We start from the raw sequence: 18,988 nt of genomic DNA, 5'->3' as shown, positions 1-18,988 counted from the left end.
TGTCTCCCTCTCTCTCTCTGCCCCTCTCCCACTGGTTCTCTCTCTCTCAAAAGAAAAAAAAATTAAAAAAATTTAAAAATGAAAGAAAACTACAAACCTCAAAAGCCACACCCTAAGCATCCAAGTATAAAATAAAAACAAACCTCACTGTGCTGAAGAGGAAGGCAAGCAAAATTGCTTGTCCTGGCCTTAGGGTTGGGTGAAAGAAAATAAAGCCTCTCCGAAAAATATGTAATCATAAGCCAGTCCTATATAGGTCTACACTTTGAATTTACACTAGTGATATGACCTGGAAAACCTCAAGTGAAGAATTTTAAGTGGTTCCAGCTTAGTTGTACTTCCAAGAAAAAAACATGTATCTGATAAGGGACTTGTATCTAAAATATAGAAATACTTACAACCCAGTAATTAAAAGATACCCAACTTAAAAAAATGGGCAAAGGATCGGAATAGACATTTCTCCAAAAAAGATCTATAAATGGCCAGTAAGCACATGAAAAGATGTTCGACTTCACTAATCATTAGAGAAACATAAGTCAAAACTTCAATGAAATACCACTTTATATCCAATAGGATGGCTGCAGTCAAAAAGTCAGATAAATTAAGTGTTGGTGAGGATATGATGAAATCAAACCCTGAAATAGTTCTAGGGGGAACATAAAATGGTCCGAACAGCTTGGTGATTCCTCAAAATTCTAAACATAGAATTAACATACAACACAGAAATTCTACTCCTAGGTATATATCCAACAGAATTAAAAGCAGGGACTTGAACAGTTGCTTGTACGGCCAATGGTCACTGCAGCATTATTTATGTTAGCCAAAAGGTGGAATCAACAGGTGAACAAAATGTGGTATATACATACAATTAAATATTGTCATAAACATTAATGAAAATCTGATACATGCTATAACTTGGATGAAATTTGAAGACATTACGGTAAGTGAAAGAAGCCAGACACAAAACAACAAAAACTGCATGATTCTACCTATATGAGGAACCTAGAATAAGCAAATTAATAGAGACAGAAAGTAAATTAGAGGTTACCAGGGGCTGAGGGGAGGAGGAATGGAGTTACTGCTTAATGAGTTTCTATTTAAGGTAATGAAAACATTTTGGAAATAGATAGTAATGCAATTAATGCCAATGAACTGTATACTTAAGAAGTAGTTAAAGTGGTAAATTTTATATTATGGAAAAAATAGAACAGGTTAAAAAAATGAAGTATTGATACATGATACAACATGGACGAACCTTGAAAACATTATGCTAAGTAAAAGATACCAGTCATAAAAGACCACATATGATTCCACTTATAAGAAATGCCCAGAACAGGCAAGTCTCTAAAGACAGAAAATAGATTAAAAATAGGCAAATCTACTCAGCAATGAAAAAGAATGAAATCTTGCCACCTGCAACGTGGATGAACTAGAAGGTATTAAGTGGAATAAGTCAGAGAAAGACAGGTATCATATGATTTCACTCATGTTTGGAATTTGAGAAACAACAGATAACATAGGGGAAAGGAAGGAAAAATAAGATAAAAGCAGAGAGGGATACAAACCATGAGACTCTTTTTATATATTATAATTAATTTATTGTCAAATCGGCTTACATACAACACCCAGTGCTCATCCTAACAAGTGCTCTCCTTAACGCCCATCACCCACTTTCCCCATCCCCCACCCCCCATCAACCATCAGTTTGTTTTCTGTATTTAAGAGACTCGTAAATGGTTGGAGGGCACTTGTTGGGATGAGCACTGGGTGTTAAATGTAAGTGATGAATCACTGGGCTCTGAAGCCAAGATTACATTGTATGTTAAGTAACTTGGAATTAAATTAAAAAAAAAAAAACAGGGACATATTTAAAGACAGAAAATAGATTAGAAGTTGTTTAGGATCCCTAAATAGAAAGATGGGGGGATGATAAATGGTATGGGGTTTTTGAGGTGATGAAAATGTCCTAAAATTGACTATTCGCCTGGTTGCACATATCTTTGAACATACTAAAAACCACTGGATTGTATACCTTGAGTAGACATACTATATGATATGTGAATTATATCTCAATAAAGCTGTTCTTAAAAAGTGCCCAGAGATAAAAGAAGAAATGATGGATTATAATTAAACAGACTCAACAACAACAGAAAGGAGAAGCCAGGGAATAACATTATCAATGTCCTGAGAGAATTTAACTGTCACCCTAGAGTTCTACACATAGCAAAACCAACTTTCAAGAACAAGGGCACTATATAGACATATTCAGACAATGACAGTTTACTATCAAAAGATTCTCACTGGGGCGCCTGGGTGGCTTAGTCGGTTAAGCGTCCGACTTTCACTTAGGTCATGATCTAGCGGTGCGTGGGTTCGAGCCCCGCGTCGGGCTCTGTGCTGACTGCCAGCTCAGAGCCTGGAGCCTGTTTCAGTCTGTGACTCCCTCTCTCTCTGACCCTCCTCTGCTCACGCTGTCTCTCTCTCCTAGAAATAAATAAAAATATTAAAAAAAAAAAAGATTCTCACTGAAATAATATTCTAAAGGATATACTACACAGGAAAATGATCTCAGATTGAAGGTCTGAGATGCAAAAAACAAATGGTGAGCAAAGATACTCGTAAATATATGGGCAAATCTAAACAAACTGTGAAGATAATAATGATGTCATCTTCATGGGACTGTGGAGAAGGATGGAGAAGAACGAACTGGAAAACCAGACAATAGCATTATAATCTGGGAGGGCTGTGATCAGAGGTAAAGCGTTCTTAGGTCCTTGCCTTATTTAAGATGAAGGTAAAGATACTGGTTACCTTTAGACTCTAAGAAAAACCATATTAGAAATTAAAACTGAGAAAAATGTATATGTTTATTAATTCATTAAAAAATAATATGACCATTACATGCTAACATAAATGACATATTCTATGAAAAATAACTATATTTGTCAAAAGAAAAATAATAGGAAGAGTGACATTGTTGTACATTTTATAATAAATATGCATGTTAAAATAGATACAATAACACCTAAAAGAACTCACACAGAATGTATAACTAATTTCCAAACAAGAATGGGGGAAACCACAATCAATCCAAAATAACAGAGAAAGAGGGGGAAAAGGCAGAAAAAAGCCAATCACTTAGAAAGTTTCAAATAAGATCTCTGAGTTTATTCCTAGCAAATCAATAAGCACTACACAGGTAAATAACTGTCTAGTTGAAAGACAAAAATCCATTAAAAAATAAAATAAAAAGCAAAAAATTAAAGACAAAAATCCAAAACCAGGATTTAAAAATAAAATCTAGTTATATGCTTGCTTCAAAACAGGCATCTAAGACATGAGGACAAAAAAAAAGATTAAAGAAAACCCCAAAAGATGGAAATATATCAAGCAACCACTAGCTGAAATAAAGCCAGAGTTAAAATGCCAATCTCCTACAAAATAGACTAAAACAAAAATCATTTCAAATAACAGAGTTACTCCACGATGTTTTATTTATTTATTTATTTATTTATTTCTGAGAGAGAGAGACAGACAGACAGACAGCGTGAGCAGGGGAGGGTCAGAGAGAGAGGGAGATACAGAATCCGAAGCAGGCTCCAGGCTCTGAGCTGTCAGCACAGAGCCCAACACAGGGCTCAAACCCACGAACCGTGAGATCATGACCTGAGCTGAAGTCGGACGCTTAATTGACTGAGCCACCCAAGCGCCCCTATTTATTTATTTTTGAGAGGGGGGAGGATAGAGAGACAGAGGGAGAGAGAGAATCCCAAGCAGGCTCTGCACTCAGAGCAGAGCCTGATGGGCTCAATCTCACGACAGTGAGATTATGATGTGAGCTCTATCAAGAGTCGGGCACTTAAGCAACTGAGACACCCTAAAGAGTTATTCCATAACAGGTTTGATTCATCACCCAGGCACCCCCAAGAGTTACTCCATGATAACAGGTTTGATTCATCAGATAAGATCATTGGGCATACACCTAATAACAGATTCAAAATATATAAAGCAAAAATTGACAGAACTTTAAAGAAAAACTGACAAATTTGCCATTACAGTGGGAGATTTTCAACATACTTTTTTCCATAATTGATAGATGGGCAGCAACAACAACAAATCCATAAGGAAACAGAAAGTGTTAATTCAATAACCTTCATTCCCTCACTCTACTTCAACAACTCTCTCGCCATGGTCACTCTGAATCTTGTCATCACACTGAACCATCCCCTCCTGAAGCCTTAAACTCTAATGCAACAATTTCCTATTATTCCAGCTTTTAATCTCACTATGAGTCTTGACGATCACCAAGGCATCCCAACCTCAGCTGTGTGTATTCCCAGTCTGCCCTCTTCCGTCTTCACCTTCTTCCCCTTTCTGTCTAGACTCCCTGGTCCATCAGCTCAATCATGCTCTTGCATCCTTATCTGACCTATCCTCTGCATATTAGTAACATCACATATCCATGCTATCTAACCCCATCTGGGCCTTCAAAACTTCTGTCTCTAATCATCTCCTTTTCCCATTTCTATCAGAAATTATTTCAAAATTTATATTATCTGCTCAAACATAGTATTTTATGTTAGCATAAGATTCTGCCTCCTACTTGAGTGAAAAATTGAAAAGAAATTTACCAAGACCACTGGGCAGGAACTCCCTCAATTGTGTCCCTTACTAACCCACACATTTATTACCATCAATGCCCATCCTTTTTATTGTCAGGAGAGTTATCTGGCTTTCTACAGAAAACAAACTACTATAGTTTTAACTCTGATCCCTAGTCTCACTTTGATGCCTCTCCTCTATACCCCCCACAGAACTCTGTGAATACTATCATAGGATTTATTGCCTTGTACTTATCTTTTCCTCTACTACCTTTAAAGATCCTTCAGGCTAAGTCTCGTAGATTACCTCAGCAAAAAGTTACTTAACTTTTCCATGCCTCGGTTGACTCTTCTGTAAAAAGGGAATAATATAATTTGTCCATAAATCCTCACTCTAGTCATGTGACTCTGGGTAGTTATTTGATTTCTTTGTGCCTCAAGACTTCTCATCTCTAAAATAGGAATAAAAAGGGGTGCCTGGGTGGCTGTCAATTGAGTGTCCAACTTTGGCTCAGGTCATGATCTCAATGGAGCCCCACATCACACTCTGTGCTAACAGCTCAGAGCCTGGAGTCTGCTTCAGATTCTGAGTCTCCCTCTCTGTGCCCTGCCCTCACTCACACTATGTCTGTCTGTCTGTCTCTGTCTCTCTCTCTCTCTCAAAAAATAAAATAAAACAGGGGCACCTGGGTGGCTCAGTCAGTTAAGCATCCGACTTCAGCTCAGGTCATTGATTTCACGGTTTGTGGGTTCAAGCCCCACGTCAAGCTCTATGCTGACAGCTCAGAGCCTGAAAGAGCCTGGAGCCTGCTTCAGATTCTCTCTCTCTCTCTCTCTCTCTCTCTGCCCCTCCCCTGCTCATGCTCTGTCTCTTTCTCAAAAAATAAACATTAAAAAATAACACAAAAAATGTTTTAAAATTTTTAAATAATAAAATAGGGACAAAAGCATATACCTTTAAGGTGTCAAGAGACTTAAATGAGTTAAAACTACATTTTATCTGGTGTATATTTTATACTTACAGTGCATTTCAGTTTGGCCCAGCTACATTTCCAGTGTTCACTAGTCACATGAGGTTAATGGCTACCATACTGGACAGCGTTAAGTACAGAAAATAGCAGGTCCTCAATAAGTTTTTTTTTTTTTTTTTTTAAAGTAAGCTCTATGGCCAACATGGGGCTTGAACTCATGGCCCGAGTTCAAGTCACATGTTCCACTGACTGAACCAGCCAGGTGCCCCTCAATATTTTTCTAAAGGCATACTGATGTAAGAACACACAAAAAAATTTCAGAACCCCAGGACCAGAAAAAAATATATATACTCTAATATATTTTTTTTACATTTTAAATCTGAAAATTGGACTAATTTAATTGGACTAGTCTAATTGGACTAATTTAATTTAATTGGACTAATCTTATAATTGACATCATGTGACAGTTTTAATGGCAGCACCTTTTAGTAGTGGTTGATAAGATAATGATGTATCTCACAACTGATGGCATCTCAATGTTGATAAAATAACTGAATATATAAAGCACTGAGTGCCCAGCATACAGGCCTCACATAAATTAACTATTAGGTCTTACTAATATTTGTATTCTCGATTCTAAATTTAATTTCTGGCATACTATGCAGTTAATAAATGTTCATTAAGTGAATTTCTACAGGATGCCTTGTGCTCTCAAACTCTGTACATCTAAATCCAAATGTTCTGTATGCCTTCCAAAACTACCTCCTTTCCTTTTATGGTCAAAGGTACCATCATTCTGAGCCATGCTGACGTAACAAACTCAGATCTTTGTCTCTTGATCCTTTCCTTAATCCAGTTTAGGTACCAGATACTGTCAATTCTTCTTTTATAATTTCCCCCAAAATCCGTCCTTTCACTTTGTCATCCCCACTGCCACCTGCTTAGTTTAGAACAGTGGTTCTCAAACCTTTTGGTCTCAAGACTCTTTACATTCTTAAAACTTAGAGGATCCCAAAGAGCTTTTATTTATCTGGTTTATATCTGTTGATACCATATTAGAAATTAAAACTGAGAAATTTAAAAATGGTTATTGATCCATTAAAAATAATAAACCCATTACATGCTAACATAAATGAAACATTTTATGAAAAGCAACTAACTTTCCAAAAAAAAATGACTACAGTGATATTAATATTTCAGACCTAATAGAATACAGCTGGATTCTCTACGTTAGCACTAAACCTGGTATATTGTTTTAACTGAAGTAACTGAAAAAAAAATCCAACCACACAGGTATGTAGTTGAAAAAGAAACGAATTCGTTAATAAACTTCTCATAAAACTGTGTATATTAGTCTTGATAAGTCTCTTAAGGGTTAGCCGCAATATGGAATCTGAAACCTTATCAATGAATTCTTTGTACCGAGGGGGGTAGAGAGGAGGGGAAGGGGGGTGATGGGCATGGAGGAGGGCACTTGTGGGGATGAGCACTGGGTGTTATATGGAAACCAACTTGACAATAAACTATTTAAAAAAAAAACTTAAACCAACTTGACAATAAACTCTTTGTAAAAAAAAAATAAAAATTTTAAAAATTTTAAAAAAACTTAAAAAAAAGAAAATGTAGAAACAAATCCGCCTTCTGTACAATAAATTGTATTTCCAAATCATGAAAAAAATAATAAAATTCATTGGTATATAAAATTAAAGTCTATAGGAAAAAACATTAAAAAATTAAAGTCTGTTGAGAAACTATTACATAAATAAATGAATAAAATTAATTGTTATATCTTGCATTTTGACTGGATCTTTTACCCAGGTATAATTTTATCATATTTAGTCATCTGGAAAAGACTGGTTGAGTTATACCAAGCTTCTAAATATTGACACATTATTGACACATAAATACAAATCACATTTACTATGTTATCAATACCATCAGAAAAGTTTAAGTATTGGGAAGCTGTCAAATTCACAGTGGTAGATAAAAATTTTCCAAACTCATAATATTTTTCACTTGAAAGCTCAAATCGGTGGCAACATATACTTCAAGTTGTTTCCTTTGAAATGACAGGTTGGCTTTTCATTTTTGAGAAAACATCTGGCAAATACCCATGTCTGAATAACCACAGTTTAAATGTCAGTCATTCAAGTAAAAATGGTATTCCATGAAGAAAGCAGCTAGTTTAGCTCACAACTCAATCACATAAGTGCTATTCCTTAGGACAACAATTGTACTTTAGTACACAGAAGGGATTTATTTGTACTTCCCATTTCATCACACATATTAAAAACATGTTTCAAAGGTTGAAATTTAAGAATATTAATAATGCATTAGTTTTTACTGCTTCATTTGGGATACTAAGAAAAAGTAGCATTTTTGTTTTTTACTACAGTGAAGAATAAAATAACGATTAATACAGTTTGGCCCCAGTGCCCTGATTCTTGCTAAGGCAGCAGTAGTTTTTAAATTTTTTTAAATGCTTATTTGTTTTTGACTGAGAGAGACACAGCACAAGCTGGGGAGGGGCATAAAGGAGGGGGACACAGAATTGAAGCAGGCTCCAGGATCCAAGCTGTCAGCACAGAGCCTGATGCGGGCTCGAACTCACGAACCATGAGATCATGACCTGAGCTGAAGTCAGACGCTTAACTGACTGAGCCACCCAGGTGCCCCTCAGGCACCAGCAGTTTTATTCACCATTACTTTATAGCACCATCAGTGCAAATATCAACACAATGAAAAGAGCAGATAAAATCTTGACATTACCATGAAAATATTTTTGACCTCTCAGAACTCCTCAATCAGGGAGCCACAAGGGGCCCACAAATCATATTTGAGAATTGCTAGTCTAGGACTTCATCACTTTATACCTGGATTATTATGTTAGTCTCCTAACTATTCTTCCTGACACTAGCTTCTCTCTTTATTCATATTGTTTGGCATTACTAATCATAACTTCTGACAATTCCCCTTTCAACATGTTCTGCCCAAAAATTATCACTGACTTCCCCTTTGGATAGAGGATAAAGTTCAAATTCTTTAGCATCACCTCAAGACCTCTACAATCTTTCCTCATCCAACTTTTTTATCCCTACCTTCCACTACTGCCCGACACAACTGTAGTTATGTGAGACTGATCTATTTAAGTTCTTTGGGAACAAAATTTACACAGCTCAGAACTTTGCTTGAAATGTTCCTGTCATATGAAATAATATTTCCTTTTATCAAATCTCACATCCTATTCAACCTTCAAGGCCTAGCTGAACGCCCACATACTTTATTTATGATGCTTTTTCTAATCACTCTGGTTTACAGTGTTCTCTTCCTTCTCGGAAATATCACAGCAATTATTATCCCCACATTATCATATACTTTGTTTCATAATTTAACTCTAGTTGTTATTTACCTTTATGTGCTTTCCTTAATCCCTCAATTGGATTTTAAATCCCTGGAATACAGAAGCTCTCTGCTAAACTTTGAATCTTCTACAGTGCTTAATGCAACAAATCCAGTGAAAACATCAATTTTTAAAAGTGAAATCAATGAATGGATTCTTCCAAAGGCAAGAGGAATTTGGTTAAATGAATGAATCACATGGTCTATGAATTACTGATGGTCCTTGAAAGTCTTCCAGGTAGACAGTAGATTGACTTCTTAGAGTTATTAATGTTTCCAAGGGGAATAATTATGTTATTTCATCAAAATCAGTCCACTAGCATCTCATCAAAAGCAATCTTCTCCTTCTCATTAATTCTGATTAGGTTTTTGCAGTGTTAATCAAAAAAATGTAGCATAAGTGACCCACAGGACCCTGTTGAAGTGGTTTTAAAGGGAAAAGATGGCAATCACTGCTCTAAATTAGCAGTAAAGATTCCAATGTGGAGTCAATTCTATCTGTAACATTTTATTTCCTTAAAAGAAAATATAAAACAAAGATGGTAAAAATTTTGTACTTTTCAATATGAAAAACAGGTACAAGAGTGTTATATTATGCTTTATACTTTTATGTTTGACATATTTTTCTATTTTTTAATGTTTATTTAAAAAATTTTAATGTTTGTTTTTGAGAGAGAGAGAGAGAGAGACAGACAGACAGGCAGCACAAGCAGGGGAGGGGAAGAAAGGGAGACAAAGAATCCTAAACAGGCTCCAGGCTCTGAGCAGTCAGCACAGAGCCCGATGTAGGGCTCAGACACACATGCTAATGAGATCATGACCTGAGCCAAGGTCGAATGCTCAACCAACTGAGCCACCAGGTGCCCCTTTTTTTCATGTTTATTATTTATTTTTTGAGAGAGAGAGACAGAGACAGTGTGAGCCGGGGAGGGGCAGAGAGAAAGGGAGACACAGAATCTGAAACAGGTTCCAGGCTCTGAGCTGTCAGCACAGAGCCCAATGTGGGGCTCAAACTAACAAACTGAGAGATCATGAGCTGAGCCGAAGTTGGAGGCTTAACCAACTGATCCACCTAGGTGCCTCTGACTATTTTAAAATAAGGAAAAACAGGGGCACCTAGGTGGTTCAGTCGGTTAAACGTCCGATTTCAGCTCAGGTCATGATCTCACAGTTTGTAAGTTCAAGCCCTGCACTGAGCTCTCTGCTGTTGGCACAGACCCTGCTTTGGATCCTCTGTCCCCCTATCTCTCTGCACTTCCCCTGCTCACTTGCTCACTCTCTCTCTCTCTCAATAAATAAACTTTAAAAAATATTTAAAATAAGGAAAAAGAGGGTGACAGGGTGGCTCAGACGGTTGAGCATCCAACTCTCAGTTTTGGCTCAGGTCACAATCTCACGGGTTCATAAGTTTGAGCCCCGTGTCTGACAGCACAGAGCCTGCTTGAGATTTCTCTCCTTCTGTCCTCCCCGGCTCATGCACATGTGTGCTCTGCCTCACTCGCTCTCTCAAATAAATAAAGAAACATTTAAAAATAAGTAAAAATAAAATATGGAAAAAACACATCGTGTGGCACTTTGAAGCATGCATCATGCATCAATATATAAGAACGTACCATTTGATTGATCCATGATGTCCAATTTTTACTTACCAGTGCATCATCTTGCAATGAAGCAAAAAAGAAGCCATAGAGTAAGTTAATTTGCTCCTTGTGATCAATGAAGTCAAACATAGCAACCAGCCAACGATAAAAAAGTACCTATCAAGAGACAAAATGCTTAACTTTAGAGAAATATAACTGGCACAGCAAAGAGCTTAATTGCCCACTCAGGGCTGTTTTAGAAACCTCTAGCACAAAGTAGGATAATAGATTTTATTTCTCAGTAAAAATCTCTGCTTGAGCAGTGTTCCTGCATTAAGTTATATTGTTCCAAAACCACAGGCTTTCCACAAAAGGCCACTGCCATTACTCCATAAGTGGCTCTTCCTTGCCAGCCCTTAAGTGGTTCTGAAGGACTTATCATCAAAGTGTTTAAAAAGATTACCTTGGTGCTACCAGAACACTTGCCAACACAAAGCCAGGAGATCGCCTTAACCACAGAATCTTCTGATATTAGAGTTGCTGGAATCATGCACTTCAATATCCGAGTGTTTATAGCATTTCCTGGAAAGCAGACAAAACTCCAAATTAAACTACATTTTAGAATCTTGTTTATAACTTTACTATTATTCACTTAGTCCAAAAAAAATCTCACTGTATACTGAAAGCAATAAACAGTAATATTTAATAGATATCTTATCATCATTTCAAAACACAGTTTCAAACAAAAATGTACCTTTAACTTCTAATATTAACTAAAAAGCAATTCTTTGGCTCTATATTTCTATTTAAAAAGGAAAGATGAGTACAGGGTTTCCTCTTTGGGGTGATGAAAATGTTTGGGAATTAAAGAGTGGTGATGCTTATAGAACTTTGTGAATATGCTAAAAAATACTGAATTGCATACTTGAAGAGTGAATACTATGGTATGTGAATTATACTTCAAAAAAAGTCTTACAGGAAAATCTCAAAGTTTTTTATTTCATTATTTTTTAATGGCACAATAAATTCTGACTTATTTAAAGCTACTGACAGACATCTTGCATGAGCTGCTTCATTTAAGAATAAATACATTTGTATTCTTCATCCCTCCCCAAAAGTGGGGAGGACAGCAGAATGAAATAGCTATTCTTGGAATTAGCTGGCAGTAATATCATTCTATACTGGTCCAATGTTTCCATCATGCTCTCTGGCTTCCATGGTATTCTCCCATCTGGTAATAGAAGTGATGCTGCAAATACCTCTTATACACCCTATATCAATTTCTGCTTATGAAGGTTTCAAGAATTAAATGCATATCTCATCAATTTTTTTGGTATGTAAACATTGTTTCATTTGTATTATAATGTGGCAATCACAACCAGTCACTGAAAAAACAACTGTTCTCAACTTCTCATGCAAATAGAATTTTCAAAAACATCTTGGATGTATGTGTCTTTAACCATGGTTTCACATGCATTACAGTGCTGATCACATCCATTCACTGTAATAATACAGTTTTCAACTTCTGCAAACAACATTTTTAGAAATATACAGTTTGTTTTACATGTATTCCAGCATGATGATCACATCCATTCATGGAAATAACACTGATCTTAACTTGGCCCACAGCAGCATTCTCAGAAATATCTTACACATGTCTTATTTTTCCTGAGGGTGAAGGCCTCTCTTTATTTTTTAATTTTTTAAACAAAAATTATATATATTTAAGATGTACAGTATGGTATGATATGCATATACAGAGTGAAAAAATTACTACAGCCAAGATAATTTACATATTATCTCCTCACATTGTTACCATTTTTTTATGTGTGGTAAGAAGACCTGAAATCAACTCTCTTACCAAATTTCCAGTTTTCAATACAATATTATTAACTATTGGGGCACCTGGGTGGCTCAGTCAGTTGAGCATCTGACTTTGGCTCAGGTGCTGATCTCACTGTTCTTAAGTTTGAGCCTCGCATTGGACTCTGTGCAGACAGCTCAGAGCCTAGAGCCTGCTTCAGATTCTGTGTGTGTTCTCTCTCAGTCCCTCCCCAACTCACACACTTTCTCTCTCTCAAACATAAACATTAAAAAAATTTTAAAACAATATTATTAACTATAAATCATCACGTACATTAGGTCTTTAAATTTATTCATTCTACATATATCTCAATTTCTACCCCACCATTCTGTGGAGACGGAAAGAAACAGTGATGGCGAGTGATGAATCACAAGAATAAAATCTCTCTATCCCATTATGGTTCCTTGTTTTCATTTCTCTTTTCTCCCTACTCCCATCCCCAACTCTTCTAAAGTTTAAAACAGTCAAACCACTAACACTTCGCACATGTACCAAATTCAAAGGGTGGATTCAATAGATTCAATACTTACTCCCCAGCAACCTTTTAATTTCTAAAGTGTCTGAAGTCCTTTTTTAAAATTTATTTACTTTGAGAGAGAGAGAGAGCACGCGCAAAAAGGGGAAGGGCAGAGAGGGAGAGAGGGAATTTCAAGGAGGTTCTATGCTATCAGCGCAGAGCCCGATGCAGGCTCAATCTCATGAACCATGAGGTCATGACCTAAGCTGAAATCCAGAGTCAGATGCTTAACTGACGGCACCCCAAAGTCCTTTTGTACTTAAATATGACATTTCTAGCACACCTGCCTCTGAATATGCATTTCAACTTGGCAAAAGAGCTATATGTAAAGATATAGTAGTGAGGGAGGCTATCACAGAAATAATGAAAAGGAGAAAAACAATTAAGGAGGCCACATTTAACATCTCTAATTCCAGTTTAACAGAAAAATAAAAAGGTAGAATAGAAAGCAAGAGATTATTTTTAAAATTGTCATATACAAGTTTCCAAGACTGAGGCATACATTTGCCACAAGACCTGGCAAACATTATGAAAACCTTCTAACCATTACTTCCTAAGATATCAAAAAAAGAGAAATTCCAAAATAGAAAACACTTGTACATTCCATACATGTTTTAAGAGAAGGAAGATAGAGAATTCACAATAGACACTTATCAGTTAAACATGAATTCCTGGAGGGGCGATTGGGTGGCTTGGTCGGTTAAGCGTTCAACTTTGGCTCAGGTCATGATCTCACAGTTAGTGGGTTCGAGCACCACATCAGGCTCTGTGCTGACAGCTCAGAGCCTGGAGCCTGCTTCGGAATCTGGGTCTCCCTCTCTCTGCCCCTCCCCCACTTGCTCGCATGTACGCGCTCTCTTGCACTCGTTCTCTCTCTCTCAAACATAAATAAAACATTAAAAAAATTAAACATGGATTCCTGGAAAGATATTAGAACCAAAAAATCTAGGGGCACCTGGATGGCTCAGTCAATTAAGCGTCCAACTTCAGCTCAGGTCATGATCTTGCGGTTCATTAGTTCGAGCCCCACGTGAGGCTGTGTTCTGACAGTTCAGAGCTTGGACCCTATTTTGAAGTCTGTGTCTCCCTCTCTCTCTGCCCTTCCCCCAATCACACTCTGTCTCTGTGACTCAAAAATAAATAAAACGTTAAAAAATAAAAGAACCAAAAAATCTGAAACCACTTACAAGAAGAGCCAATTTTATCAGGTCAAATTTAACTTTGTGGGAACACACAGAGAATTAATCAAGTAAAAGTAGAGAACTAAAATACCTAGAAGTCATATTTTGATTTCAGCTAGTAATGTGTTAGCAACACACACCCCTGAAAACATAATGCTATGGTATACACAAAGGAACCCAATTTGGAAGGGCCAGGAAATACTAAATAAAGCAACCAGTTTTGATAGATGTCTTAATAGTTCAAAAAAAAAAAAGTAGAGGTACAGTATAAACACTAGAAGGGGTGTTAGGAGATCGAAGTCCCCCAGTTCTAACTCTGACATTAAGCAAGTCTCTTTAACCACTCTGAGTCTCAGTTTCCTCACCGTTAAAATGAGGATGTTCAAGGCCTTAAATACCTTCTGAGTCTGAATCTGGATGAGAGTAGGTTAAAAGGTTCTTCTCTGCCTGACTTATTTGCACGTATAGGAGGATTAGGAGGAACTTGACAGAGGACCAAGGGGGAGAAGAAGGGCGGAAATGGTGGGGGAAAGGGAGAGAGGCAAACCATGAGAGACTCTTGAATGCTGACAAAAACTGAGGACTGAGGGATGTGGGGGGGAGGGGGGATGGGCATGGAGGAGGACACTTATGGGGATGAGCACTGAGTGTTATGTGGAAACTAATTTGACAATAAACTATTTGTAAAAAAAAAAAAATAATAATAAAAAAAAAAAGGTTCTTCTCAAGTAAAAAAAGAATACTGGTCAGGTGTTATTTCTTCCTAAGAACCTCTCCTCGTCCATTCGAAATACACTTAGAAGAGGAAAGGAAGTATTTCCACAAAAGCAAAAGCATATTGACTGTTAGATCATAGACACTGTAAAGGAGGCAGTATCAACAGGGACTTGTCATAGATAAGTGAACCTAAAGGCAATGAAATAGATCAAATGATCTCTTAAGCTGCCTTCTAGCAGCATTATTTAAAGTATTATCTATGCTTCTTAAGAGAAATATTACAATGACTCCCATATATTTGGTGATAAGAGTCTATACATTCTATTTGTAAAGACACATGATAGCTAACCATTCTCAACAAATGCACACAGAAACTTCTGGTTCATAAGGTAGCATGAACACAAGAAAGGTCCATTTTATAATCTTACCAGATTGGGCTTATGAAGAAAATAGTACAAATAAAGAACTACAACTGATACCAATAAACAATCTAATTCAAAGTCTGGAAGGCAAAACTAACTGCAAACTGATGACAAATGAATCCCTTTGACATACCAAATTTGCCACTAAGTGCCACATTTAATAGAATGTCAATTCCTTCTGGAGCTAACCCACTCTTCCAAGCCACATTTTCCACAGTTCTCAAGTGTTTTTCCAAGGTTTTATCTTTACTCTGTGAAGTTTTAACGGGACCTGGAAAAAGGAAAAGTATTAAATAGTGGGCCCTTTAAAATTCTTTCAATCTTCAACCTCAACAGCTGCAATTTGGGATACTGTAAAGATATAACTTTATGTTAAAAATGCCTTCCCTAAAACATTTCAAAGCCTTTAAAATTCTAGAATATTTAACAGCAACGGAGCAATAGCACCTTCAGTGAGGAAAACTGAATTGTGTCCTGGCATCCCTGCTCTGAAGTAATTAAAAGCACTGAAATTAGGCTATAAGCTGATTCAATACTAGGGCCAATACTAGGGCAGTAGTTCCCAAACTCTGCTGCAAATTGGAATCACCTAAAGAGTCTTTTAAAAATCCTGATGCCCAGACTGCATTCCACACCAATAAAATCTGAATGTCTAAGAGCGGATGCCAGGCATCAATGTTTTTTTTTTTTTTTTTTTAAGATTCTCAGATAATCCCAATGTGCAGCAGTTTGGAAACCACATTGCCAAGAATTTGCTTCGTTGTTGTATCCCTAGTACCCAGCACACTGACGGTAGTAAGTGCTCAATAAATGCCTATTAAATAAACAAAAATATGCTTTCCTTTAAAAATCCATAATGGGGCGCCTGGGTGGCTCAGTAGGTTGAGCGTCCCACTCTTGGTTTTGGCTCAGGTTCAGTTCAGGACTTCGAGCCCCACATTGGACTCTATGCTGATGGTGCTGGGTTGGCTTGGGATTCTGTCTCTTTCTCTCTCTGCCCCTCCCCTGCTCGTGCAGAAACAGGGCTCGAGCAGGGGAGGGGCAGAGAGAGAGGCAGACACAGGATCTGAAGCAGGCTCCAGGCTCTGAGCTTGTCAGCACAGACCCCGACACGGGGCTCAAACTCAGGAACCATGAGATCATGACCTGAGCCGAAGACAGATGCTTAACTGACTGAGCCACCCAGGTGCCCCAACTTAAAAAAATATTAAAAAAAATTAAAATCCATAAATAAAAAGTAAAATCCATAGTTTTTACAGAAATAGAACTTTCATAAGAAAAATTATGTCTTACCTTTTTCAAAGTATCTCACTGCTCTTTGCAGAGCACCTTCTGCTTCATCATCAACATGTCCATAATCTTTCATTCGATTGTCTTGTCCATGTTTCAAGATGCGCTTTGAGGCATTTAGGTCATCTTCTTCCAAGGCCAAGAGATTAGTCTGATAACTATCGCTACCTTGTGAAGTCTTCTTTTGTGCCTTAGAGTCCTTAACTCTCTTTTGAGGTGACATTATTGCACACGTTCTATACAGAAACAAGTGTGAAGTTATCATGAAACAGGCAAACCATCCCTTTTTACTCCACAAAGACAGGGACAATATCTGCCTTGTATTCCCAAACATTCAGTACACAATATTTAGCACACAAGCAGCACACACAAAAATACCCGACAACAATCTGGGCAACAAACTCCATAGGTTAACTTTCACAGAAAGCCCAGGACCTAAATAGGAACAGGGAGAAACAACTCTCCGAGGTAACATTCACCAGTTGAACTTGACTTCCTGTAGAAACAAAGAGTACAAGCAACATAGCAAGCTCTCTTAAAATGGCTCTATCACACAGTAAGTCCAAAACTATTCCATCTCATACATTCAATATCACTTTCTGCACTCACTCCTATCTTTCTCCACCCTTCTTGATTTTGCTTTTAATCTTTTATGCTCTCCACTTTGTGAGTGCTAAGTTAAAACTGCACAGTTCAAAAGTCAAAATGGTGACCAAACTAAGGATTCTCACAACAGAATCATTCTCTATTAACTCATATGTTCCATCAATAATTGTTGATCAACTAGATGCAAAGCACAGTTCTAGTTACCAGGGATAAAATAACAACACAGTTGGGTCTCTGCCCTCATGAAATTTGTGGGAAGGAATGTGAGAGAGCAGAGTGATACCATCTGATTTGTTATAAGACCGTTTGGCTAGTGTGGAGAACAAAATGTTAGGGGGTCAAAGAGTGAAAACAGACCAATTTTTAAAGTCTTGCAGAAGTCCAAAAGACATATGACTGTAGTCTGAACTAGGCCTAAAATAGCGGTGTAAGAGGTAGAAAATGACTGATATGTTTTGGACATAGACTGGGCAAGGCCATGATAAAAGCACTGGATGTAGGGAAAAGGAAAGTGAGGAACTCAGAATGGCTTTTAAGTTTTGGCCTCAAATAAGAGAAACTAAGGAAATGATCGTAAAGACAGTTACTCAATCCCACCTCCCTAAAACATGAAGTTGGAGCAGGACAGCAATACGTATATCTAACGCAACGGGAGGTTCCAGGTTCTGAGATTCCTGGGGTCCTAGAAAAGAAGGGCGGGAAAGCAGCTTCTGACCCCATCCAGTTGAACCGTCCCATCGCTTCCCATGAACTCAGCCCTTCACAGCCTGCCCCAGCAGGGAGCGAACTTGGCCATGATAACTGACCCACTAGACAGATACGTGAGCTGGGGGAAAACCCGATCCCAGCCACACCCTTCAGGAGAGTCTTGCTTAGAAATCAGGAGATTCCCTCTGCCCTGAGTGTCCCCGTTTCGCACAGCCTTTAAAAGTACCTCACCTGTTAGAGGCTCGCGTGGGGCTCTGTGCTGACAGCTCAGAGCCTGGAGCCTGCTTCTAATTCTGTGCCTCCTTCTCTCTCTCTCGGCCTCTCCCCCACTCACGCTCTGTCTCTCTGAAAGGAAGGAAGGAAGGAAGGAAGGAAGGAAGGAAGGAAGGAAGGAAGGAAGGAAGGAAGGAAGGAAGGAAGGAAGAAAAAAGAAAAGTATCTCACCTAACACACTCCTTCGCAACGCCTCGGGAACCCAAAAACTGCCTCCTGAATTCAAATAAGTGAGCCCCGCCCTGCGCATGCGCTTCTGCGGAGACCCAGTCCCCGGCCTGGCGGAGCGGCGCGCTCTGCTGAAGCCTGATTGGTTGCGTTTCAACTCAAGAGCTTAAGGCGGCGCGCGCGCCGTCGCTGACGCAGACCCAATTCCGGAGAGTCGCTGGCCCCGCCTTCCTCGGGCTTCAGACCTTTGGTTTATGGGCCGTTGCTGCCGGACTTAGCTGATTGGCTGGAGTTCCCGCTGCCCTAATAATGTTTGCCTTTGTTATTTTGCTTGAAACCTGACAATTAGTGTCTCGATTCCTGAATTTAACAAGAGCAATTCAGTTATAGTGATCATTTTTCCCCGATTGACCCCAAATGTCGGGACTTTGAATCTGCAGAAAAATATGAAACCGCAAACTTCGCAATAAAGTCTGCTTCTCCCTTGCTGTACAGGAGACTTAGGTTATGGAGTCTGTGACTTCTGAAACTGTCGCTTTTCCCAGGTGAAGCAAGGGGATGGGAGGAAAGGACGGCGGAATCTGCCCTCTTTTTACCGAGGCTGGCCAGCCACGTCTTCCAGGTTTGCTAGAAACCTGTGTCCTAACGTAGGTGTGGCACCTTGCACGTAATCCGACAGGCAGCATGTAAA

General features: G+C 38.2%; 1 protein-coding gene across 2 annotated transcripts in view; it reads right to left on the bottom strand.

Moving 5' to 3' along the window:
• CENPI (centromere protein I) overlaps positions 1–18,365 on the bottom strand; it is an 80,115-nt gene extending 61,750 nt beyond the window's left edge. The window contains exons 1-5 of one of the 2 annotated variants that reach the window (XM_039218077.1): positions 18,301–18,365; positions 16,546–16,778; positions 15,386–15,523; positions 11,015–11,133; positions 10,621–10,728 (exon numbers count right to left, since the gene is read on the bottom strand). In XM_039218077.1, coding sequence (XP_039074008.1) covers positions 10,621–10,728; positions 11,015–11,133; positions 15,386–15,523; positions 16,546–16,765 — 585 coding nt within the window. In that variant the 5' untranslated portion in view covers positions 16,766–16,778; positions 18,301–18,365. Of the gene's footprint in view, positions 1–10,620; positions 10,729–11,014; positions 11,134–15,385; positions 15,524–16,545; positions 16,779–18,087; positions 18,118–18,300 lie in introns of those variants that run through there. The other variant, XM_039218078.1, reaches the window with a different exon arrangement.
• Positions 18,366–18,988: the final 623 nt, after the last annotated feature.

This window comes from Hyaena hyaena, unplaced genomic scaffold (genome assembly GCF_003009895.1).
Source record: "Hyaena hyaena isolate Hyena2069 unplaced genomic scaffold, ASM300989v1 scaffold_744, whole genome shotgun sequence".
NCBI classification, from domain to species: domain Eukaryota; kingdom Metazoa; phylum Chordata; class Mammalia; order Carnivora; family Hyaenidae; genus Hyaena; species Hyaena hyaena.
This window is presented reverse-complemented; position numbering and strand designations above follow the sequence as displayed.